The 26,497-nt window shown below is 46.9% G+C and overlaps 1 protein-coding gene across 2 annotated transcripts in view; it reads right to left on the reverse strand.

Moving 5' to 3' along the window:
• Nucleotides 1–26,497, reverse strand: part of Kif6 (kinesin family member 6) — a 303,195-nt gene that overhangs the window by 127,644 nt on the left and 149,054 nt on the right. For both annotated transcript variants that reach the window (XM_087897899.1, XM_087897898.1), the window contains exons 11-13: nt 23,118–23,223; nt 21,860–21,995; nt 18,486–18,701 (exon numbers count right to left, since the gene is read on the reverse strand). In XM_087897899.1, the coding sequence (XP_087754025.1) occupies nt 18,486–18,701; nt 21,860–21,995; nt 23,118–23,223 (458 nt within the window). The remainder of the gene's footprint in view (nt 1–18,485; nt 18,702–21,859; nt 21,996–23,117; nt 23,224–26,497) is intronic.

The raw sequence follows: 26,497 nt of genomic DNA on the forward strand, positions 1-26,497 counted from the left end.
ACTGCCCCCACATTTGTCTCTGTCCTACTGCTGAGTCTCTAGTTCCGCCTTTCTCCATCAGATGTACACACTCCATTCTGCTCTCTTTCTCACCTTCTACCACGTATTTACTCATTCAAGTGCCACTGAAAACTGCCGTGTGTCACGCAGTATACTTTTTTGCCCCAAAAGTTTTACATGTCACAGTGTGGGTTACTGTTGCTGTGAAGAGATACTATAACCAAGGCAACTTTTTTTTTCAATACAGGGTTTCTCTGTGTAGTCCTGGCTATCCTGGAACTCACTCTGTAGACCAGGCTGGCCTCAAACTCAGAGATCCTGCCTGCCTAGCCTCATGAGTGCTAGGATTAAAGACATGCACTACCACCTCCCAGCCGACCACGAGAATTCTTATAAAGTAAAACACTTACTTGGAGCTGGTTTACAATTTCAGAGGCTTAGTCCATTATCAATACTGAGGGCCATGGCAGCACACAGGCAGACCTGGTGCTGGAGAAGGAGCTGGGAGCTCTACATCTTTATCCACAGGTGACAGGAAGATGCTGTATATCACACTGAGCATGGTTTGGACATGTGTGACATCCAAACTCACCCTCACATTGACACACTTCCTCCAGCAAGGCCACACAGTGGTACTATAAAGTAGCACTCTCTCCAGGCCAAGCACTCAAGCACACCAGTAGACGTGGGCCATACTTATTTAAACCACCACACACTGCAAATACTTATTGCAATGAGTCACTGGCCTAGCTCAATGTTCCTGATTTTTGAAGCACCATAAAAACTGGACTATTGCTGAGTCCCATCTTGAATGTCCTGTTTCTCCCCAGAGTCAGGATGACCTTGCAGCTGGGCAGTACATCTGGGGACAGGATACAAATGAGCCCCAGGCCACTGCAAACACTCCTGCCTGCCCTTGGCACCCGCCAGGCACAAACATCATACTTGTTTGCGCAAGGACAGCACCTCAGCCTGAACTCTCCGAACCCTTAGTAGGGCAAGTAGCCAAGCAGTGGCAGTTCCATACCGTAGGCAGGGCCCACTGGCCAAGCCTCCCGGAGGCCAAGTACCAATCCCACTCAACAATGGGTGGGACTCCACCATCTTCTTTTCCAGTCTCATGAGAACACTTTTTAAAAGTCTCTTCCCACGAGACCTGCCTTTTTCGTTATTTCAGAGCCACCGAGTGCTCTGCAGGCCCATCCGCCACCACCAGTCCCCGCTAAGACCCTGTGGGTTCTCAGACTCCTCAGAGCAGCTCCAGAGTACCACCAACACCAGTGGCTAGAGCTATCTTGAATCTTTGAGAATGCCACTATCTTTTTTGTTTCAAGTTTATGGACTTGCTACACAGCTTAGGATGGTTTATGTGCGGCGAGTGAGCCTCGCTCATCCCTACTTTGTTATCCTAAACACAAGCACAGCTTCTGAACAAAAACTGTGCAGTCCCTCGGTCACCTAAGTCCCAGGACCACCAGCCTCTAGACTGTTCATATATTAAGAAGATGCAGCCTCTTTCCACGAGGAAAGGTTTCCTAGTCAAGTAAGTGATGAGTTGAGAGGAGCTCAGTCAGGAAGTACTGTGTTTGTAACTGTTTCAGTCGGCTTCCTGATACTGTAACAGAAAACCCGAAGAGTTTACCAGGAGAAAAGGTTGATCCTGCCTAACTGCATCTGCTGAGGGTTCCCAACAGCAGTACTGGTAAGTGAAGGGTACAGCAAATTGTCTGTCACCTTGTAACTAGAGAGCAAAGGGGTGTGAGGACCAGGTCTTGGGGCCCCACAACCTCCTAAATAGGGTCACCCTGGGGACCACTGAACTTTCAAACTCCAGCACTTCCAGACAGGCTCTCTGGCTGTACCAGAGGAGAGGCAGCCACTTTGAATTCTATGTTTTAAACAGAAGGATGAGGAAACACATTCTTTGAACAAAAATCTCATTTTAAATTTTATAACAAACAAATGAGTGCTTTAAGAGTTCCGAGTTTGAAAAAGGAAATGTCGTGCTCAGGCACAAAGAAGAAAATGTCTTATTCTTTTCATGGCCAAATAAAAACACTGTGATGTTTTTGTGGTTCCCACCTTTGATCCTCTTGGTAGGAAGTAAAAACCCAGATGAGTGACTGCTAAATATTCCCAGTGGAAAACAGTTAATGTACAAGCAGTTCTGACCTTGGCAATAAAGAAGATAAGGTGGGGTATGACAGAGGCAGGGGGAATCCGAGGGAAGTTTCTAAATAGGCTTCAGCCACTCACCAGGCTCCTCCTGAATCTGAACCCTAATATGCTTTTCCCATCAGGGAGTGTCACAGGGGAAGTGGAGATGGGGACACCAGCGAGCACAGACCAGCCACATTTATTTGGGGAAAGGAAATAAAGGTGGAAAAAAACTGCCTCAGAAACTCCACCCCATGTTGGTGGTCACTAGCATTTTCAGCAGATGAGATAACTGCATTCCCCACGGAGCCACAGAGCAGACCAGTGAGTGTAACTGAAGCGTGCTTTCCAGAGAGTTCTTGGTCATTTACGTTGGTGAGGGGACACCAGAGCAGGCCCCAGTGTGAGCTCTGTCCCTGTGCCTCAGATCTGAACAGAGGCAAAAGACTGGTGAGGCGGGACAGCAAGAAAGGGCAGCAGCTGGCCATGTGTCCGATACCCGGGGAACGCAGGAGAGGGCTTACTGTGTCCTATGCTCCACTCCCTAGGACACTGTAAAGGACACACTCCGGAGGGCAAGGGGGTCAGTGGTCATATTTACACCCTGCACCCCTTTCCTCAGTGACCATCTTCCTGCCTTCTAGCGTCCTTTATAGTAGCTGGGAGGCATGGAGGAACCCCTGGCAGGCTAAAGGCTTCACTAGTAAAGGTGCACTAAGGGGGTGAACAATGCTGGGAATCAGAGGAGTCTAAGACTTAGTAAAACCAGTGGCTGTCCGTGCACTCTGGAGCTGCAGTCAGTTACTGAAGGGGGCAGGGCTGTTATCCAGCCTCTCAAATCCCATCTCATGGATTTTCTTTACCCTATGCTTTATCAAGAGTGAAGCAGCCAACTCGCCATGGGCCTGGAGAGGTGAGGCTGGAGAACCCCAAGCCATGTGCATATGTGGGCCACTCTGCAGCCATGCTAAAGACTAATGTGGGGAGACACCCATAGGGGCCCAGGGACTCTTGAATAAGGGGCAGCTTAGAGATGCAGACAGAGGGCCCTACTGTCCTGGGCCGCCGTGGTCTGGGGGAACCTGAGCTCCACGGCACTCTTCCGTTTTCTTTCCTGCAAGCTGACAGTCCATTTTTCTTCTTGTCCTTAACATGAAACCTCTAAGCAGCTGACTGTCTCTGCAAATCCCACATAATCCGTATTCTGTTACATTTTGGCCCTGGTGCCCACCATTGACTGAAAGGGATCTACTTAATTTCCCAGGGGCCGCATGGGTAAGCCTCACTTCAATTGACTGACCAGGGGACAGAAGGAAGTCAGCAGGGGAGAGAAAGCCTGCCACATCTAGACCTTGGGTTTCAAGGAGCTACGCTGGCCCTAGAGGAACAGCGATTCTGAGAGTATTACTTGTCAAGAATTAGCTCAATACGGGAAATAACCAGGCCAGCTTAAAGGTGACAACTATGTTTTTAATTGTTATAAGCAGAAACTCATGCCACAGAAACGGGAAGTCCGACTTCCTCTGTGTCCGGTGGGAATCGCCCAGAGAGAGCACACACCTGGGTCCTCAAAATTTTTCTTCCTGGGCTCCAGGTAGCCAGGCCTTAACTGGGTGTGACTGGTTAACAGAGCTTCCCCATCAATTACTAAAATTCTTGATGGAATTCTCTGCTCAGACTATTTTTAAAATTAATTTTTTACTAGCATATAAAAAATTCAATTTCACTGTGGCATTTCCCTTCCCCATTACACTTCTCCAGCCCAGGACCCTCCTTTCTGCTTCACGTCACGTGGCCTTTTGCCTTCCTCCTCCTCTCCTCCCTCTCCTGTCTCCCGTCTCCCGTCTCCAGTCTCCCATCTGCTTCCAGGCTCCTGTGCAACCACCACAATTACCGTCTGCACTGCAGGAGGCAGATGCAGCTCTGCTTTCTGAGTCTGGATCACCTCACTCCCCAGATCTGCCTGTGTTTCTGAAGATCTCACAGCTTCCCTCTCTTACGGGCACCCCACAGTTTTAAAGGACTTTGTATTAACACACAGTGGAGACTCACAGAAGCCCTGAGAGGAGCTAAATCACTTCTTGTTCTTCCTGGGAACCGCAGGGTCTGGACCCTGAGGGGTGAAGTTGAAAGAAAATCTCCATTTTCAGGTTAGAAAATGATGGTAGGAGATATTAACATGGGAGGCAGGTAATATTTATGGAGAAGCCACCCCATTGTGTTCAGTGTCGCTGTCACCAGAAGTCACTGAACAATGACAAGTTACTGACATTTTCATCTTGAACTCAGAATGAAGACGACTGCACACTTACTGAGCTGACCGTACATCTGAAATGAGGAGCGGCCGGAGGAAACACAGGTTTGCTTTGATTTTGTTTCAAAACTTTTCTGTAAAGTTTTGAGGTGTCTCAGAGAATTAGCAAATGTATGGATTCTCTTTTGATTTCCTGTGCTTAATCAAACTACTTAAAAAGTCTCCCACACTTGTATGAGATTTACAAGACTGTCACCGTGGCAGATGAATTTAGGGGTAACAAAAATCAAGACTCTAAAGTTGTGTTTTTACAACTGCAGGTGGCTGCATGCAGTGGCTCCTCCTGGCTCCTCCAGTGGGGCTGCATTAAAAATGCAAAGACCTCCATTTGCATCGCCTCTACTGCAATTTCCTTGCGGTTCTCAGTGACTGGCACCAGTCTGCCAAAGTGTCAGCCGCAGGCCCTAGTCCAACACCAACACCTGGCGCTGCCCGGCTAGCCCACTCAATGAGAGCTACCCCGTTACCCACCCTCCAAGACTCTACTTCCAAGAAAAGCAGGTCTGTCCGCCACAAGACTGGTACAGCTGTCACACAGAGAAGTCAGTGCTGTGAAAGTCCGGTGTCATCAGCTGTGGCTGAGGACTACCTCGAGACTGGCAGGCTTCTGAAAGTCCCTGGCCTGGACTTGAAGATCTCATTTTTAACTTCCCAGCATGCCCGGCAGAAGGTCTGAGTGCCAAGAGGAGAGAGGACGGGCACTAAGAATTGGGTCTATTTACCAGTCGGTCAAGACTGGCTCAGTGTTCAGGGTTCTTAACCACTAATCAAGGCCTGCTAGGAATCCAAACTCATCCCAGACTTTAGAAAAAAGAAATGTCACCTTAGTGACAGTTACTTTGCTCTCACGTCTTTACCCCTTCCTCTTCATGCTACCAGGCAAGCCAGCTTTCTAGCTTTTCCATAAGGTGATTTTTATAGACCCCCATCTCCTGTTCCCCTTTACTACACAGGCCACCCCCGCACCCCATCCCTCTTCATGTTTCTGTAAGTCACCATCTAAGAAATACTCAATGACATCTGTGACCAGGAAGTCAACCTAGTTACCTGACAAGCATAGTCTTGGCCGTTTTCTTCAAAGGTTTATCCTCTAAGCCAAGACTATGGGAACTCACAGAGGGAAACAATCCTGTAACCTCCAGGATACTCAAGAGCCTCTGCATCAGGAGGATCTCTGTGAGTTCAAGGCCAGCCAGGTACACAAGAGTTAGTTCCAGGACAGGCTCCAAAGTTACCTCTGTAACTTTGTCTCAAAAAACAAAAATAACAAAAAAAAAGAAAGAAAGAAAGGAAGGAAGGAAGGAAGGAAGGAAGAAAGAAAAGAAAAGAAAAGAAAAGAAAAGAAAAGAAAAGAAAAGAAAAGAAAAGAAAAGAAAAGAAAAGAAAAACTAATTCAGTCTCTCAATGGTCCAATGGTGAAGCCCATGTTTACCACTGCCTGGCAGAACTCAAATCATGAGATCAGGTACTTTGAGACTTACCAGCTGCCCTGGACACTAAGACTCTCCCCCACCCCCATTTCAACACCCTGCCAGTCTCATTTGCAAAGACTCCTCTGCAGTGGCTCTGTCACAGCTGAGCAGCATGCCCTGCTTAGGAAGGCTGGCCTCTAGCTCCTCCACCAGAGTACCCAGCAGGGCAGGCATCCGCTGCCTTAATGGCACAGAGGGGAGACAGGGAGTGCTTGACATTTAGAGGGAAGACAAAACACACCCCAACAACAGAGGTTGTAACAGTAAAAGGCCTCAGACAACCTCACCTACTTTAAAGTTTCTTCTAGAACCCAGTTTAAAAAATGTATAAAAGGCAGGGAGTGTTTTCTCTTGTGCACCAAACCCTCTTTGCTGCAGCTACCCCATCTGCTGCTATGGCTGTTTAGTCATAGACAATACACAGATGAGTAAGTACGGCTGCATTCAATAAAAATGGATACATACAAAGGGGGGGGCAGCCCAGGCTGTGCACTGCAGTTTGCCTATTCTGCTGCAGTCATATAGTAAATGTATTCAAACAAAGTTATGGAGGAAGAGGTGGTGGTACAGTGTTGGGTGCTAACTGAATGTAAGATTCTTTGAAAATCAAGCTGTTGAAGGGATATTGTCTAGCACCCTTTCTGAAGGTGGGACTTCCCCTTTTAGCTAAAGAATGCAGGCATATTCAAGCCTTGTGGCCTTCTCTTGTATGCCTACAGAAGGAGAGACAAACAGAAAAATGGGAAAAAGAAATATTAATTGAAAACAACGGCTGCTAAGCTCTCTGAAAACTGAATCATCAGCCATCTCTACAGAGAACACGACACAGAGGGCACTGTAGGGAGAACCATGATAAGGTTCCAAAATTCCACTGCACCAACAAGGCTGGGAAGTGGGAATGAGAAGACTGAGATCCAAGTCCATGGGCTATGATCCTTGCCGTACGAGCAGAGCTGCACGCATGGGGTAGCAGTGACCCCTCCTCAGAGCCTGTGGGGAGGGGAGCTCCTGGGGGTGAAGAATATATGTCTGACTTTTAAGGGCTGGGGAAAGGGCGTGGCAATGAGGGCAGCAGCATGAGCAAAGCATGACGGTGAATGTCAGTGCATGGAGAGAGGCTCAGGATTACGTCAAGAGGGACCAGAGCATGATGCTCCTGATGCTGTCAAGTAGGATTTGGTACCCATATCCCCAGCTGGTTCTTTCATAAATAGACAGTTTTTCTCTTAAGACAAAGCAGAAAAAGACTTAAAACCCACTGAGCATGTTGTCTGTCAGCTTTATGAAACATCTGAACTGAGACCATGGCCAGTACCTCCTCTCTGAATTGGGACAACAGCAAGGAAGTCACAGGTCACCTGGGGCATGCAGCAGCAATGTCCTGGGATTTCTGAACTGGCAGGGCCAGTGCAGTAGGCTGTGACCAGTACAAACAACCAGAGATAAAATGTCATCATGTCTCAATAGCGAGACTGCGATATGGCAGTGGACAGAAGCAACATTATTCCTTAAGCAAAATCTTTGTTTTTGTCCTGTGACTCCTTCTTGTTGTCTGAATAGATTCTGCACGTGGCTTGTGTGTGATCACGTGTGTGTGCAGGTACACATACATGTGTATGTATGCCAACATGTACATGCAGGCAAGGGATCAAACTTGGCTATCATTCCCCAGGCACTCTCCTCCTCAAAGTGTGTGTGTGTGTGTATGTGTGTATCTGTGTCTGTGTGTGTCTGTGCGTGCACAGGTACTAGATCTCCCTGGAGCAGGAGCGACTGTGATCCACCAGCTGCGAGTGCAGGGAACCCAGTTCAGTCTTCACCACTGAGGCATCTCTTCAGTTTCTCTGCCTTTTTTAAACAAGGCATCCCACTGAGACCCAGGGCTCCCCAGGGAAGCCAGGCTCTCTGTCCAGTGCTATCTAGGCATCCATCTGCTGACATCTCTCCAGATGAAGGATTGCAAGTACACACGTCTCACGTTCATGTCTGGCTGTTCACAGATGCGTGAGAATCACACTCAGGTCCTCACGCTTGCGATGTTCTCACATTCCGAGCCACCTCCTCAGCTTTACAGGGTATGTTTTATAATGCACATAATAAATATAGTATACATTTATGATTAAATATTCACATATTTTCAAGTAATATGTAATCAGTAGACTTAAACGCTGATTACTTACAAAATACATTATAAATATTAATATTACTTGTATATTTATATTACTTAAATTCTATATAGATTCACACAAGACCATATAATTATATATTCACTTGTGTACATTAATAAATACATTTATATTATTTATGTATAATAGTGTATGTATTTATACATTTATGTACTAATTCAAAAAAGTATGTTTTTAAAAATAGTAGTTAAAAATAAATGAGGCAATAAATGGAAAGATTAAGGCAAATTTTCAGGAGATCGTTATTTGTAATATGTTCATTTTTAAAAGGCAAATATTCCAGGAATCATTTGCAAAACTAAAGATGAAGCTACCTGTGATCTTCTTTTGCTAACTTATTCAGGCAATCACCACATGAACACAAACTCTTAGCATCCTGAACCGGCTGCAGAAGGCAAACCTAGGGTCCTTTTCTGGTGTGTTCAGTCCTTTGGAATGCTTTCCTGGGGAGCAGCTGACTGTAGCTGCTCCTTTCTGCCCCCCAACCCTAGGGTCAATGTTGAATGAGGGCTGTGTGTACCCTCATGAGGGTAGAGTACCATGGGAGTCTGAGGGTAGCAACACTCCAGAGTAAGACCCTCCTCCTCTTCCCCCACAGTGCCTCTGTCCTCTCCCTGGATGGCGCTCCTGCCTGTCAAGTGACACACTGTCCTATAAAATCCCCCCATCCACACATCCTCATGTGTCTCCATTTATAGTTGAGATTTGAGCTGACCAGAGGACTCACCCTGAGCAATACGGTGGTTGCTTCCACTTCAGTTCTGTTTTGTTTCCTTTTGTCTTGGAGACAGGTTCTCCAATGCAGCCCAGACTGACCCCCAACTTGTAGTAATACCATTGACTCAGCCTCCCAAGCGCTTCCCAGATCCCCAAGGGGTCACAGAAGTGAGGCCCAGCACCCAGCTCCTGCTCATCTCTTCAAGCTGCTGATCTCATTTACCAGGAAGAAACAATTCTGAGTCAGTTTCAGACTCAGGGAGGAAGGGGGTATTTGGGGCACAGCATCTGCAGCCTTTGCAGTAGGCTTTTACTTGGGGGAGGGCTGGGAAAGTACGTGAAGGAGAGGCAATGGTGAGTGCTGGCCTGAGTGTGGCAGGGGTCAGTGACTGCTGCACTGTGACTATGCTGTCGCTGTGATAAAAACACGTGTGCCCAGTGACTGCTGTACCAGTTAGTATTCTGTCACCGTACTCATTAGTATTCTGCCACTGAGATAAAAACACCATGTGCAAGGCAACTTAGAAAAGGAATGGTCTACTTGGGCTTATGGTTTGGCGGGGCGGGGGAGTCCATTCTTGGGAGGAGCCATAGCAGACAGGCACAGCGGCCAGAGCAGGAACCTGGGAGCCTTCACTGCAAGCCTGAAGCAGAGAGGACAACTGGAAGAGCAGGGCTATGAAACTGGAAGCCCACCTCTACTGACAGACTTCCTCCAGCAGGGCTGCTTTCCCTAAGCCTCCTTAAAGAGGACCACCAACTGCTAGTCACAGGTTCAAACATCTGAGCTATAGGCTTATTCCTCATTTAAACAACCATGCTGTCTGGCACCTCTGGTGCTGGTGGGGAGCAGAGGCTGAAGGGAATTCCTTTCCCTGAACACAGCACACAACAGTAAGGTAAGACCTACTGCTCCTGCGTGGTGGAAAACTGGGTCTTGGACCTGGTGCCACTCTTCTGCAAAACAAAGCTCTCCTACAGACAGGGCAAACTGAGCGCTGATGCCACGAGCACGGGGATAATGAGCTCCTGCGGGGTCCATTTGCTAATGGCAAGAATTGATTACTTCACGCTGAATGTGTAATTAAAGCGGGGAGAGGTAATGAACAGTGAAGTTATGAAACGGATACGGTAATCAATTAGGTTTTTACTTCTGCTTAGAAAAGACTGAGAAAGTGTCTGCTGTCTATCCTAGCTGACACAGTAAGATACAGAACTGATGAATTCAGAGAGAGCAATAGACTGCTAAATTACATTTCTTGCCTTATAGGACATTATCAGAAATCTATCCCAACCCTGGGTGAGGAAAATCACAAAGAGCCCACAAAGATAAAGTGGTAGTTCCCATCATCTCGTGTTCCAACAGCCATGCTGGCTCTGCTTATGTTCTGAACCAGTGGGTAAGAGACATCATGGAGACTACAGGAGACAAGAGAAATGTTGGTACAGCCAAGGGCTACTAAACTTGAGGGAGTTGAAAGACTTGGAACTTAACCTATGAACTGTAAATCTATCTCTTCTATAGTTCTGCACCACAAATACAGCAGGACACTTGTTTACTTTAGTGCACACCAGGAAGAACTGAACAGGACAGGATGCGGGAAAAGACACAGGACAGGACAGGATGCAGGAGAAGACACAGGACAGGACAGGATGCAGGAGAAGACACAGGACAGGACAGGATGCGGGAGAAGACACAGGACAGGACAGTATGCGGGAGAAGACACAGGACAGGATGCGGGAGAAGACACAGAAGACAGGATGCAGGAGAAGACACAGGACAGGATAGGACAGGACAGGATGCAGGAGAAGACACAGGACAGGACAGGATGCGGGAGAAGACACAGGACAGGACAGGATGCGGGAGAAGACACAGGACAGGATGCGGGAGAAGACACAGGACAGGACAGGATGCGGGAGAAGACACAGGAGACAGGATGCGGGAGAAGACACAGGACAGGACAGGATCTGGGAGAAGACACAGAAGACAGGATGCGGGAGAAGACACAGAAGACAGGATGCGGGAGAAGACACGGGACAGGACAGGATGCGGGAGAAGAAACAGCAAGGTGGAAGAGCTGGTGTGCAGGCATGACCTGTGGATGTGTGGGAGGTATGCATTACACGTCTGTGGTATTCTTGCTCAGCAGTGATCGAAGTGATTTAGGCATGCTATTATCTCATTGACAGGCATTGCAGGCTAATGGTTAAGCTTGCTCTTCCTCAGGTTATATCAAGATTGTAAAATGAAATGGTAAGTTTTATTGTTTTATGGAGGAAAACGATATGGGAGACACAGGACTTGAAATATTTGTATAGCCTTATGAAGAGAATTGCTTAGGTGTTAACTTGTGAGTACTAAAACAAATTAATATGAACAAAAGGGATAACATTCATATACTCAAAATCCAGGCAGAGATTATCCCTCAGTTCTGTTACTGCATGGTAAGTGGCCATGAAGGGTTAGGTAAATCGTTTAAGAGCGCCTCTCCAGATGGTGCTCCAGATGGCCGTTGCCTATCACCTGGTTAGGTTGAATTTATAGATGATAGGCCACTCCAGTCTCACATAATATCACCGCAACTTTGTGCAATTGGTAAACGTTCAGCATTTATGAAAATGAAGCTCCTGGAGCTGGAGAGATGGCTCAGCACATATTGATCTTGTCGAAGACATGAGTTCTATTCCCAGTGCCCACAACTGCCTGTAACTCCAGCTCTAGAGGGCTCCTGGACATGTGTACTCCAGCCTCCTTAGACATGTGCACTCACATGCATATACCCACAGAAGACATGCACAAAACCATACAGTTTAAATAATTCCTTTAAAAATATAGGAAACTCCTAAAAAGAGATACACAAATGTATTGATGGATTTGGGGGAAGGAGTTAGGTTAGTTTAGAATTTCAAATAATCAGTGAATATGTTTCTTAGCAGAAGTATATCCCAAATATTGCAATATTGCATGGGATCTACTAAAAGTTTTAAACACTTAGCAGAAGAAGTTCAAATCTAGCTGGGTGTTTTTTGTTTCTATCTGATGAACCTTAAAACATTTGAGAAATCTCCATTCATCAAAGGATACAAAGTAACCACTGCAAAGAATGTCACAGACATGGAAGCATAGGTCCACCAGGTCCCATTGCTGACAATCAGGAACCCAGAAAGTACAGAGGCAGTGTGACAGAAATAGAGGGTTTCCTGACAGTGACACTCCACACAGAGTAGAGACAGGTCTTTCACACGCATATATCTGTGTGCTAAATAGTAGCACAGCCCTAAGAGTGACAACCAGTTCAGCCTGACATCATAGGAGCAGAGGGACAAATTCTGCTGTGATGTCAGAGAGACTGAGAGATGGGATTTGTGATTTTCCTTGGGGTTTTTGAGACAGTCTCATTATAGAGTCTTGGCTGGCCTGGAACTCACTGTGTAGACCAGACCTCCAACTCAGAGATCCACCTGCTCTGTTTCTGGAGTGCTGGGATTAAAGGTGTGCTTCATCATAACTGACTCATCACGTTTTATGCTGGAAACTAAGTTCAGATTGTTTCTTGGTTTCCAAAATACAGACCACACCAACAAAAGCATTTCCATGTTTGTTGGTGTAAATTCCAGAGAATCCAATCTGATAAAGAGGATGATGATGGATTCCTCAAACTCCAGGGGGAGCCATGTGCTGGCGTTTGATGTAATTATTGTACCTCATCAGAGGATGGACTTTTAGGACCCTCCCTTGAGGGAAGGGAGAGAGTAAGGACTGGTTAGGGAGTCTAAGCCCCCAGCTCCCTGCCCAAGCCTACACAACAGAGCTACAGAAGAACTCCCCTGCGTCTCCATTTCTCCTGCTTTAGTATCTGCATGGCACCTCCAGGGTGACCTGTGGAGGCGGCTCCGCATAAGAGACACACACCCTGCAATTTAGGAGGCAACAGTACCAGTTTTGTAAAGTTCTATCTGAGCAGGGACACACCTATGAACCTACAAAGCTATTGCCATCATTGCAGAGATGAGTCCAGGCCAGTAGCCCATCCCTCAGATAGCTGTTGGATTCTCCCTCCTGCCTCTGTCTCCCTTCCCCTCATTATTTAAAATGAGGGATCTGGGGATTGAACTCAGGCCCTTGCACCAAGCACTTTACCAAAAAACCCGTCTCCTAGCCCTGAACTACTTTTGAGGAACCATGCAGGGCCTTTTCCTTAAACTGTCACCTCACAGGATGACAGTTCTACCCACTTATGTATCCCTCCGACTGGACCAAAACACCATTGGTGCTTACAGATGTTGATTTCATATAGAACTCAGCACCAGGTACCCAGGAGCTGGGCCCACCCACAGAGGCTGGGCCTCTGCCATCAGTTATTAATCAAGAAAGTGCCCACAGGCCAATCTGACAGGCAGCAGGCTCACCTTCGCGGACGACTCTCGTCTGTGTCAGGCTGGCGAAGGTAACTAGGACAGAGTACACGAGAGCTCATTCTGTCCATGCAGCTAACCAAACATCAGACACTCATTCCCACCAAACCAGAGTGCTCCTTTCAGAAAGTAAAACTGCTCATTTCATACATTTGAGGACCTCACTGGGGTCACAGAGACACTAGATTAAAGTTTGGGGATGCAGGGGCTCAGAGTAGACTTCCGTGTGCTTGTGCATCCCCACATCTCTCTCCACCTGCTCTTATTTTCAGGTCTCAGTTACTCATCTTCTCCACATGCCTTCCAGATAAGGGTTCAAAAGACACATTTTCTCCAAGAAAGCATGCAGGACATTCCTGGACCAAACTGCCCTGGGCTCTGCAAAAAAGCATTTTCTCTGATAAGCATGTAGGTGGGTTTTGCCCCATTTGTCTTTCCTGAATCTTTTCTTCCTAACTTAGTGGAGGGCTAGGTGTAGACAGACTGATAAGCAGTAGGTTTTGGTCTTAGGAAAGCAATCTGGTTTGTGCATGTGGTTCCCCCACAGGCCAGAAGAGTCTCAGAACCTGACACTAGGGTTATGAGCCACCCAGCGAGGGTGCTGTGAACCAAACCTGGGTCTTCTGCAAGAACACTATGTGTTCTTAACTCCTGAGCCATCTCTCCAGCTCCTCCACCTCATACTATTATTATACAGCTCACTCACTCAGCTAGGTTGGCTGTGCAGCGAGCTCCTGTGCTCACTGGCCTCGGCCCCCACAGTGCTGGGATAACAGATGCATGCTGCTGTGTCTGGCTTTTTGCTGGAGTTAGAGTTGTTAGCTGCCATGTGATGCCACGTGAGCGCTAGGAATCCAACTCGGGTCCTCTGAAAAAGCAACACAAGTCCTTAACCACTGAGCCATCTCTTTAGCCCCAACCCCAGACAATTGGTTTTATGAAGTGTTGCCGATGGAAACCAGAGCTTTGTGCACACCAGGCCAGCACTCTACCAACGGAGCCACATTGCCAGCCCCACCGAAAAACAATGGGACTTTCCAAACTGAGCCTGAACAAATCCTCTCATCTCTTCAAGGGAACCACAACAGACATTGAGTTTCCACATCAACAACTCAAAGTCCCAAAGCCTGCTTGCTTTCACCTGGCCTGCAGCTTGAACAAGGACTTCAGGTCTCTCCAGTGAACCATAAATTCAGCCCCACTTTCTAATCCAAAGGCGCTCATGTGCAGCATAAATCAGAGGGGCTGGAAGAAAGGGACGCACTTTTAGCAGTCTCAGAGACTGTCAGTTTGACCTACTCTTCATTAGAAACAGCTCTGGCATGGTTAATACAAATGAAAACACCTTCCCAAGACAGAAAAACTTCCAAAAGATCGAGCTGATTGATTTTTTGAATTTGTTCTAGTTTACATAAACTTTTCATATATAAGCCGCTCTGGTCATAAACGTCTAATCGGCTCCCAGGATCTGAAACGTAATCAAGGATCCCATTACCTGGCGCTCCATGGGTCTGATTCCTCCACAATTTTCATTCCTATTTGTAGTCTTTGCCAGACAATAAAGCCGGTTCCCTTGCAAACCCTTCCCCAGATGGTTAGATCATTATCAGTCCATTTGTCGGCTGGCTCCCATTTACAGACCTCCTGGAACTCCAGCAATGGCGCTAAGACAAGTCAAGAGCACTTTTGGATGGGAGGCCCCTCTCCAAAGCTTTGACCTCATTTATTCTTGGACCTTGAAAACAATTGCCGTGGTGTTTTTCAGCAATTTTCAATTCAAATAAACTTGATTTGTTTCCAAACAAGACCATGGTCCCTATCAGTGGCAAGATGAGGGAAGGGAGGGGCATTCTGAGCAGGGAGATGGTGGAGAAAGAAGAAAGAGACATTCCAAAAGTCAGGCCTACAGCTAGGGTCTGATGATGAATATGAGGCCAGTTTTTACAAACACATGACTGTTCAGAAATCAGAGCTCCATCCACTATGAGCCAAGATGTTCCACCGTGGACATTAAAAGTAGTAACCTTTATCTTGTGCAGTGTAGGGCAGGTGGGTGAGGCAGCTTCCTCGCCTGTCAGATGGGCCATCAGTGACTCCCCTATGACAGAGGAGGATGAGAGGAGTGCAGCAGATTTAGTTCAGCCTACTGTTACGTGGTCCGGGAGTCTTCAGGAGGAGACCTAGACACAAAGACCCTGGGAAAGCTGGTTACATTCATGTTTAGGTCTGAGGACTGGGCCAAAGAGATGATCTGATTTGGGAGGGCTGGGTAAGGAAACTCAGCAGTGCGTGCCCACACTGTCTTGGCCTGTCTTTGTGGCATTCCTTCCACCGGGTGGAGGACAGACCCTCCCGCAGAGGTCTTTTGGTCCAGGCAGTCAAAGTAAACCAGAGAACCTTTCCAGCCAGCTCTTACAGGGGTAGTCAGGAGACAATTTCTAAGTTTCATGAGTTGTGCTTGGAGAGAGGGGTTCAGGATTCTATGCCTGTCTTGAAGGAGAGGGAGAAGTAGGAGAGAGAAAGGGCAGGATAAAGTCAGAAAGAGAAATTTTTTCTGTGGCTTTCCAGTGTCCTGTGGCTCAAAATAAGCAGCAAGCAAGCAACAGTGCCATGCTCTGAACACTGTTACTGGGCCCCAGCAGTAGAGGTGCTCACACACTCCACAACGGCCCAAACTTCCACCACTGTAGGGCGGGGGGGGGGGGGGTTCTCATTTCTCACATCTGCAGAGATCACTGCCAGCCACTCAGAGACCTGGGGGTTCACCTTGCCCTGACTTCCACAGCCTAGGAGCTACCAAGCCCTGTGCACTCCACCTCCTTAGCACCCAAGATGCCTGTCCCTCTCTCCCAGCTCTGGCACAGACTTGGGAATCTTAGACTTCCCATGAGTCTCAGCACCTGCTCTTGTTTGTCTATGCATGCCACCACACCTGCCCTTCCCACGGCCGAGCTCCCACAGGACGGCTTGGCAAATAAACAATGGGTTCCCTCTCATTAGATTAGTTTCCCCACCCACACCTGAGCCCGGCAAGCCCTCTGGATCTTTCTGGTTTTCTCTAATACGATCCTAGTATGTGTTCCCTCAGTGACTCTGCTCTCTTGGATCTTTCTGGTTTTCTCTAATATGATCCTAGTATGTGTTCCCTCAATGACTCTGTTCTCTTGGTCTGTAAGTATTCTAAGGTCAAAGCTGTGTTTGTCTATACATGTCCTCATCTGCAACTTGAGAAAAAACAAAACCTAAGCCACAGGATAACTATTAAATGAGTTAATGTGAAGTGAGACTTTAGCCTACTAACTGGTATATACAAGGGTGGTACAAACCTTGCTTATAATAAAGTGTGTGCTTGGATCAGCAAGACAATTAAGTGGAGGCAGGGACCTGCAGGATGACCTAGTCCAATTAGAGGAGCTAAATGGTTCAAGGAGAGACGTTGGATGCTCAAAACTTGTTCTCTGACCTGCACACGCAGCCTATGACACAAACATGCACGTATCTATAACCACACACAATAAATCCACTACAATGGATAATTTCATAAACTATATGCTCCACAAATACATGCAAAATGGACTCGCCAGTGAAAGGATTCACCAGTCCAGGTCCTGCCCCATGTACCCCAGCCAGCTGCAGTTTGTAACAGAATGAAGCAGGGCTGTGTGGAAATCAGTGCCAGAGAGGAAGCAGCCAGTCTTGCTGTTCTTCTTCCCCGCCATTGACAGTCCAAACACATCTTTGCCTCCCTGGGGTTTGGAATTCATGCTGCTGTGTTGTGGAAGAACTAACTGAGGCAAGGTGATGTGGATATAATAGGTGCCGGAGTGAGGTATCACAGATCCTGTTACTAGATGCTGTCTTCAGCAACTAAGGTGCTCTGCTTAGAAAGCCTGGTCTGCTTTCTTTTCTTTTCTTTCCTTCCTTCCTTCCTTCTTTCTTTGTCTCTTTTTTTTTGAGACAGGGTTTCTCTGTGAAGCTTTGTGACTGTCCTAGAACCCTAGAAATCACTCTGTATACCAGGCTGGCCTCAAACTCACAGAGATCCACCTGCCTCTGCCTCCTAAGTGCTGGGATTAAAGGTGTGCGCCACCACCGCCTGCCTCTGCTTTTATTTCTGTTGTAACGAAATATCTTGGTCAAAGCAACACAGGGCAAGGGAGTTTATTTCTTCACAATTCCAGCCCGTTACTGTGGGGAAGTCAAGGCAGGCACGTAAAGTGTCACCCCCACAGGCAGAAGCAGAAAGAACAAATGTGGGAATCCCTTCTCGCTCACTCATATACCCTTCTTCACTCTTTAGCAGTCCAGGACGCAGACCAAGAACAACGCTCCCCAAGTTCAGGACCAGTCCTCCATACTGGAAACCACGCCAGAGATAGCAAGACAGCCCTCACAGCTACTCTAGATGGCTTATAGGGAGACAATATAGGCCAACCCAGTGTAGACAAGTTCTCAGCTGAGGATCTGCGGTCATTCCAGGTCATTCTAGGTTAAAGCAAGTTGACAAATAAAACTAGCTGGTATGGCACCAGACTTGCAAATGAGTACCAGACCAGATGCCTCAGAGAGCTTCACGTGCCAGGTGGTCTCCCCTAGCTAATATGTACACGGGAAATGCTATCTTACATGGCTAATAGGGTGTGCTTTCTATTCCTCTGCACCGAACTTCAGACTCCTAGGGTCCAGGCTAGTCATGGACTCCACTACATGCTGGTCTACAAACAGCCAGTGCACAAAAGGAAGCCCAGACTTCAAGTGAGTTTTTAGAAGCCATACCAACATCTCCATCAAAGGCTAAAGATAAAAAATGTGCGTGTGGATGAGCCCAACCCTGTGAGATCCTATGATCTCATAGTTTCCCCAGTTTATCAGCCTTTCTAAAGGCTTAGATAGCATCATCACATGGTGCCACAGCATGGATCTCATTCCTCCTTCCCTGTCACAGGAAGGGGCTTCTTCCCCTCCCCCCGCCGAAGCTGACATCTCAACTTGTGCCTAGACCCATGTGCCTTCACATCCACACCACATCACAATCTACCACGATACACTTGTTGATTCTCACCCACTCACTCGTGAATTTTGGAAACAGGCACTTCACTTGAAAACAAATAATTCTAACAAACACATCAACAGAAACTTGGTCTTTGCACAGTTCAGACGATAGGATGTGATGTGGAACTTCATCACGGGTGATGAAGAACGCTGGGGATATGGGGAACCCACCTGTTTTTCTGTGGAGCAAACTGGATCTGTGCCTGCAGATGCTGAGGTCCTGGGCTGGGCTCAGGGCTGAGGAGACTGAGGTGCTCTGACCTGCTGGGCTTCCGGGAATGAAGGCTGAGTTCTGGGGCAGCCTAGCGTCACTCTTCTCCGTGTTCAGTAAGAGGAGAGCATCCTGAGTTTTCTTCTTTTCCTTTTTTAACATGTTGACCAGGATATCTGAAATCTGATTTAAGGATTTAGTCACCCCTGAGAGGTAATCACGATCAGACAAACATTCAAAAAGAAATCTCTATCTCCAACCAGACAATTGCAACCAGTGCACTTTGGAGCAGGCTGACCGCAGGAGGACAGCAACTCCTTGGATCTGTGTGTGCAGATGTGGGCGGCTTAGGAGGGAACCAGCGTTTCATGGTGGCATAACGAAAACTATCAAACTGCAAGGTCTTTAAGATGCTGGGTAATGCTTGTGTGAAAGAGCAGAATGGAGCCTGGGGTACAGGATTTGGCAGACTGCTTGTCTAGCAAGCAGAAAGCCCTGAGTTGTTCTGAGCACCGCGTTAAGTCAGGTGGTGCAGCGCATGCCTAGAATCCCAACACTCTGGGGTAGAAGGAAGATCAGAAGTTTAAGGCCATCTTTGTCAACTTAATGACTTTGGGGACATCCTGGGCTACATGAGACCCTGTCTTCTTTTCAGGACCCCTGCAAAAGGCTGGCACAGAGGGTGCCGATGCTCGCCGGTGCTGGGGGTTGGAGAAAGGCTGACACCTGAGGATTTCCGGTCACTGTGACCAGGCAAGTTGGCTATCTTCAACTTCAGTTAGAGACTTGTCTCAGAATATGAGGTGGAGAGTGACGGAGGAAGACGCCCGATATCAACCTTTGGCATTCAGGAGAGCACGTTTGCTCATCACACTGACACACGGGAGTCTTAGAAAACACAGGAATAGGACAGGGGAGAGGGCCACAACTCAGGACGGAGGAGGAGCCCGGTTTACACACGATTTTGAACATGTAACATGAAAACACTGACTTCCATATTCTTCCTCAGGCTAATTTCTAGATCTTGTTGGTTTCTAGGTGGCCAATCAGTTCTCCCTTAGAATATTCTATGTGGCTTCCTAGCTTGCCTTGTTAGAATGTCCTGCCCAGAGGCGTCCCGGCCTCTCAGAACATCTGTGTCCCATCATGTGCGTTCCAGGTGTGTAACCCGTGGTTTTACACACTGAGCTCACTCGCCGACCTTTCTCTCCATTCATGTCACCGTTCTGAAGCCAAGTCTCAGGGTGCAGGAACCTCCTGACTTCTTCACAGTGTGAAGTACCTCGTGTCGCCCCTGTGAACAGCCTACGGGATCCAGCACAGTGAAGAGGGTGGGGGTGGGTGCACGTATGTTTCTCGTTCACTCTCACTCCTCTATAAACACATGCGAGCCAGCCTGGACTGGTCCCTCTCTGCCACATCTCATTTCCTTCCTCCTCAATGTGTAGATGTTCATAAGCCCTGGCGAGTATTGAGTGGTTGGTAGGAGTATTTAGGAGGAAGATCCCAGTCTAGGACCAAGGCCAAGAAAAGAAACAGAACACAGACTGGGCTAGGGCCAGACCTGAGCCGTCCCTGGAGATGGATGGGGTAAGAGAGAGGGAAGGAATGCAGGGCGACACGGCTGTGGGCAGCACTCGGAGACAAGGGCGTGCGTGGGGTGCAATCCGCAGTTGGACTCACCGCTGCTGGCTGGGTGATAAAGTAGCTAAGACTGACTTGACTCTGACATGGGGCCTGCTAAGCCTCAACTAAAATTAGAGACGGAAACTAATGAGGCAGCTCGTCTACTTTGTTTGGACTGGTTTTTACCTCTTTACCACTGGCTTTCCTTTGTGTGGATTATTTGTGCATATGTAAGCTCCTCTCTCTGTGTATGTGCGTGTATGTGTGTGTTGTATGTATTTGTTACATATGTATGTGTGTGCATGTGTGAGTGCTAGTGTCTACAAAGTCCTGAAGAGGGCATCAGATGCCCTAGAGCTGGGGCCACAGGAGACGGTGTACCACCTCACGGGGGTGCTTGGGCATGTGTGGTAGGAAATAAACTTGGTTCCCCCTAGAAGAGCAGCAAGTGCTTTTAACTGCTGAACCTTATTTCTAGTTCCTCTACACACTGAAAAATTGTATAAAACATGAACATACAGCATGATATTTGTTCGTGGGTCCCTAACCCCATGTTGGGGACTGAATCCAGGCCTGTGTCTTCAGCTCCTGCAAGATCAGAATACACATTTAACTGCTTAGTCACCTCCCCAACTCCTGTGTAGATAAGACTTTTTATGCATTTTGCATAACAGCTATACTTAGTAAATTTTTAAATGAATAAAATATGTTTATAAAAATTTGGCAAGTTATTTCTTGTGAGTGTTTAAAGACTATATATGTCATGAAAATGTCAAATCTTTTACAAGAAGATTGAAAGGTAAAAATAAGGAACAGTACTGAAGAAATTTCCAGAGTCCTAAGGTCTAAGCAGCCCAGCTGGGACTCTTTAGAAGTAATTGCTTCTGTCTGCACCTGGGCCCACCAGCAGCTACTGCCCTGAGCACCCAGAGGACACCCGGAAGCACCTCTGGGAGTGGAGACCAAGGCTGTCTTGAGCACTCAATCTTTGCTCGCTGCCTAACTTGGGAACATCTGTATGTGGGACTCGGGACAAGAGATCTGCCCTTTAAATAAAAAGTCACGTCTAAGCCAACTCTCTGTTTCTCATAAACTAAATACCATATGCCATCTTTTTTCAGTCATCTTTTGAGTTTCACCCACACACCAGCCACAAATTCTGGGCCACGGTGAGGCTGTGGTCAACATGAGGTCTGGTCAGCTGGCTAAAGATAACCAGCTAACTTACTGACTCTGGACTGAAAACACAAAGCCCACCATAGAGCAACCAAAATATATTTGAAAAAGATTTAGTATTAAGAGTTGGTATGGTACCAGCAAGAGCTGAAATGCTCTTTGTAAGAATAACTGCACCAAGGCCTGAGAGGCAGATCAGCTGGTCAAGAGGCTTACCACCAAGTTTGACAACCTCAGTTAGATTCCCAGGTTTCATGTAGTAGAAGCAGAAAACTGACTGTCCTCTGACCTCTCCATGTGTGAACACACACACACACACACACACACACACCACCACCACCACCACCACCAACAACAACAACAACAAAACCAAGCTGAAATGCTAAAGTCAGATGCTTGCTTGAGCTCTGCAGGTGTGACCCTTCTCAGTGTGAAGCAGGCTGGGACAGGCTGGGACACTGAGGAATGCAGGCACACCACGGGGCCAGGAGTGGGGAATCCGGCAGTCTTTCACCCTTCCCAGAAAGGATACTGATTTCATTGTCCCTCTGCTTGAGCAGGTCTCGGAGCTTTGTATGTTCTTCATCCTTCAATGGCTCTTGACATGCCTGGTGTGTGGTTTCGGAGGAGACTGTGTTCTTCATGCTGTTCTTGTCATTCAACAGCTTCTGCAAGTTGGGGGAAGAGCCTACTGAGCATGCCTACATCCTAAGTTTCTTTGCTGCTATGCTGGTCCTGGTACACACTGGTCATGCATGTCTGCCCTAACCCTTCCCTTTCAGGCAGTTACCGTATTGGTGGGATATGCTTTCTTCCTTCTCCCTGCCTTTCCCATTTCCCTCTCCCTTAGCTTCTCGCTCTTTCAAACTCCCTTAAATAGTATTCCCTCTAGACTCCTTCCCATTGTTGTGAATTTGTTCAAAATTGAAGCATTCCCTCCCAGAGTGAGGAGGGAAGCTCTATGACTTAGGAAGCAGAGCAAGAAGCAAACAAAACTTCCAAGGCACAGGAAGCTCCTGAAACTTACAAGTCTCAGGAGGTCCTTCCCCCAAGGTTAACAAGCAGCAGTCAATGACTGGAGGGAGACTTGTAATGTGGCCTGCAAGTGGCAAAGGAACTCAGCCTATGCAGTTCTTCTGAGTCATCACCCATGCTGGGGTGGGACTTTTAATGACACATGTGCTCTGTAACCTTAATAAACTCATTGGTTTACTCAAATAGACTTGGCAGAAGAACCCATCCGGTCAGTTAGTGCTAGATAGATGGTTGTTTATATCTCTACAGAAAAGGGTACAAAATGCTCCCTTATCTTACAGTATTTTCGCAAAATGTACATATTACACATGAAAACTGGCAACATTCCCACTCCCTTATCACAAAAACAAAACTTCTGAGGCTGAGGAAAATTAGTAAATTATTCAGATAAATAAAAATACTGAAAAAGAACCTGGACACAGTCATCTTTAAACTGTTTGAAAATATGTGTGTTCACATTTTGTGTTCATGTGTGTGTGCACATTTGTGTGTTTTGTCATAGACATATTCTGGGCACAGGACAGAAAGACTCCTGGCAAAGGAATCAGGAGTCCATGGCCAGAGTTTATTTGTAAAGCTAGATACAATCCCTGCAGCCGCCCAGTGATAGTCACATCTGGGTTGGACACTCAGGCTGGTTTCTGCATGTGTGAAGCTGGATCCTGGTGCTTCTCGAGTTGGTCAACAGTAAGAGTTTTATTGCAGTTGGAGCATGGCAGGACATGGCTGAGACTGGAGGAAACAATGAAATTTACCTTAAAATGATGAAAACAGTGATGAATTTTACGCATATCGGCGCCAACTTCCAGTCTACTCTCTGGATCTTGGTCTTCCAAAAAGGATGCTATCAGTTTTTCCAGCCTAAAAAGCATACAATCATGAGAAGAAGGGCAAGCTAGAAACCCGGAGGCCTGATGGCTTCTCTGCAGCAGACCACTGAAGCGCAGGATACTGGGCCTGCATTTTCTTAGAATTCACTACTTTATTTGACTGTGAAAGTGAAGGAGGAAAGCATATTGATAAAGTGAAATCTGCAATGATACATTTACTTGGCTAATTTCCGATGAATGCTCACATGCAGGTTTCCATATAAAAGCTACCTGAGGGCTGGAGAGATGACTCAGTGGTTAAGAGCTCACTGCTTTCCAGAGCATCTGAGTTGGGTTCCCAGTGCTGTTTAGTGGCTCACAATCACCTGTGACTCCAACTTATGGGATCCAAAGACCTCTTCTGGCCCCAGAGGGCACCGCGTATATGGGTGCATTCATGAGCACGCATGCACATACACACAAATATATAGAAAATTTTAAAAGTCATTTGATTTCTATAACCTACCCATTCTAGCCACATAGAAACTTTTGCCTGTGTGTGCCAAGCTGCCACATTGTTAAAGTATAAAAAATAAAGAATTCCTAGATTAGCTGCCGCCCCCAACAGTGCTCCTTCAGCCATTCCCGGTGAACCTGTGGCATCCACAGTGGTTCTTCCCAATCTTCCCATGCTCCCCACACCTGCCACTGAACTTCCCCTGTGGACCAGTGAGGCGCCTTCTCACCAAACTGAGAAAGCCAAGCTGCAGCTGCAAGCCGTGCCTTCTCTCCTCCTCCAGGTAATAGTGCTGCCTCACGGGGGTCCGGGGTTGGGGGCTCAGGCTCACTCACCTCTGTCCCTAACTCAGAACACTCTTCCTTCTTCTCAAGGCTCTCTCTCCCACTGGGCTTCCCCTGACATGTTCATCACTATTCCACACAGACTCTCTTCTCTCCACTTTCAATAATTTTCATGCTCTCCTTATTCTGTTCCTTTGGGGAGGAACAGACAACCACTATACCCTTGAGACAAGGTTTCCTGTAGCTTTGGAGCCTGTCCTGGAACTAGCTCTTGTAGACCAGGCTGGCCTTGAACTCAGAGATCCTCCTGCCTCTGCCTGCTGAGTGCTGGGATTAAAGGCGTGCACCTCCACTGCGGGCCACTTTCACATTCTTAGTTTGTGTGTGTGCTGCTATGGTGAACCGCTCTGACAAAAGCACATAAGGGGTGTTGTGGAATATCACTTGAAAATGGGTTACATTTACTTATGCAGTGGAACATTTGTTTAATGATGCAAAGATATATTATTACATTATTTTATGTTGCATTTGTTTAACTCTGTGAAGCTGTGTTACTTTGCCTGTCTAAAACACCTGATTGATCTAATAAAGAGTTGAACAGCCAATAGCAAATCAGGACAGGGATAGGTAGGGCTGCCAGGCAGAAAGAATAAACCGAAGAAGGAAGAAGAGGGGAAGAAAGAAAAGGAGAAAAGAATATGAAGGGCAAGTAATTTAGCCAGAAATGGAATAAGACTCCATGTGTTATTTGGGAGCTGGTGGGGGCCCCCAAAGAGTAAAAGAATACAACCTCATTCTCCCTCCCTCCCCCCCCTCTCTCTCTCTCACACACACACACACACACACACACACACACACCTAAATAATAAAAATAGTCATTATTTAACAACCACATTCTCTATTCTCCTAAAAATAGCAGGGAACTTAATCGGAGAATACTTAAACAATATTATGAAAAAAACCCGCAGATACAAAACTGCCATTTGGACTAACTGTAAATGTTTAAAATTATTTGTGGGTCTGTGTATGCATGTATGTGGGTGGGTGACCACAGAAGCCAAAAGAGTATGGGTGGTGGCACACACCTTTAACCCGGTACTAGAGAGTAATATAAGGTGGAGGAGACAGCTCTCAGACACAGTCTTTCTGAGATTCCTGGAGGCAGGATCGTCACTTCAGACTGAGGTAGAGGTTAAGAGTCAGTGGCTGGCTGTTATGCTTTTCTGACCTTCGGGTTGAACTCCAATGAACTCTGGGTTATTATTAATTGTGCAACATTTAGCCCCGATCCTTTTAGAGGTGATGGTACCAACAGAAAGGATCAGAAGTCCCGTTCTGGGGACTGGGGTGGGTCAGCCCAAACTTCTCTTTGTCCCACTACTCCCTTATTTCAACTTATTTATCCGCCCACTGTGAGCTGTTTGCTGATAGTTATAAAGATTGGAAGCAATGGGCAGCTTTCTGTATGAAGACATCATCTTATTTCTATGCTTTTGCAACAGAAGAAAATAATAGTAATTTATTAAATGTTTAAGGGAATAATGACTGTCCATGGCCAAAATGAGAGATAAAAGGAATATAAATTAATTAGTCACCTGTATTGACAACTCCTTCTATAAAGTCTACATGCAGCATTTGAACTCCTTGTTTGCTGCAGGCAAACACTATGTAAATACCATACACAATCCATGATACCTGAGGGATTAGCTCAGAGGAAAGACGACAGTGGCATTGTGGGTTAGTGAGCAGAGATGCTAGATAGGAATGGAACAGGCGGCAGGAGAATGAAAAAGACAATCACACTTGGGCAAGAAAAATGACAGCAGAAGCCAGGTAGGATAGGCCGAGAGGGCTTGGCAGAGGCTGATACTGCTAAGACAGAGGCTAAAGTGCACAGGCAGCTTCCAGAAGAAGGCAACAAAGACCCAGGTAAAGGACTGGGCACCAGAAGCTGGGATGTGGAAAAGCCCCACAGAGAGAGCCCTTGAGGCCGGTGCAGAGACCGAGGCTGGGGAGGGAGGGGAGGGAGTCGTATGAGAACAGGTCCTGGGAAGACAAGGCCAAGGGAAAGGAACAGTGCTGGCAAACAGGAAAGCAGGGGAGAGAAAGGCTTAGGTGAACAGAACCAAGCACACATCTAGGAAGAAAATCAAAAGACTTAAAGGTCAATTGGCGAGGTCTGCCCTCCCAGCTGCATACCCCGCAGCTGAAGTCTCCTCAGGGTTCCTACCTGCCCAGCTGCTCCTGAGCTGAAGGAGAGGAAGAGGAGCCTAATTCGTACTCCACATCTCTCCTTCCATAGCCATGTCGGGCATAAAACTGAATTCGTTGACAACACCGAAGTTTCAAATATACAATTCTCAGCTTACTTCTTCAGCAAAAAATTTAAATCACAGTCTTGTTTTAGAGTTTTTAAATGCACTATACAAATGCATCTATACTCAGACAGAAAAACTTGTAAAAAGTGTTGAAAGTCAGATTGAAAAGATTTTGTGATGTAAAAGTGTGGAGTAAACCTGCAGTGG

The sequence above is a fragment of the Myodes glareolus genome, chromosome 18 (assembly GCF_982192425.1).
Source record: "Myodes glareolus chromosome 18, mMyoGla1.1, whole genome shotgun sequence".
NCBI lineage: Eukaryota > Metazoa > Chordata > Mammalia > Rodentia > Cricetidae > Myodes > Myodes glareolus.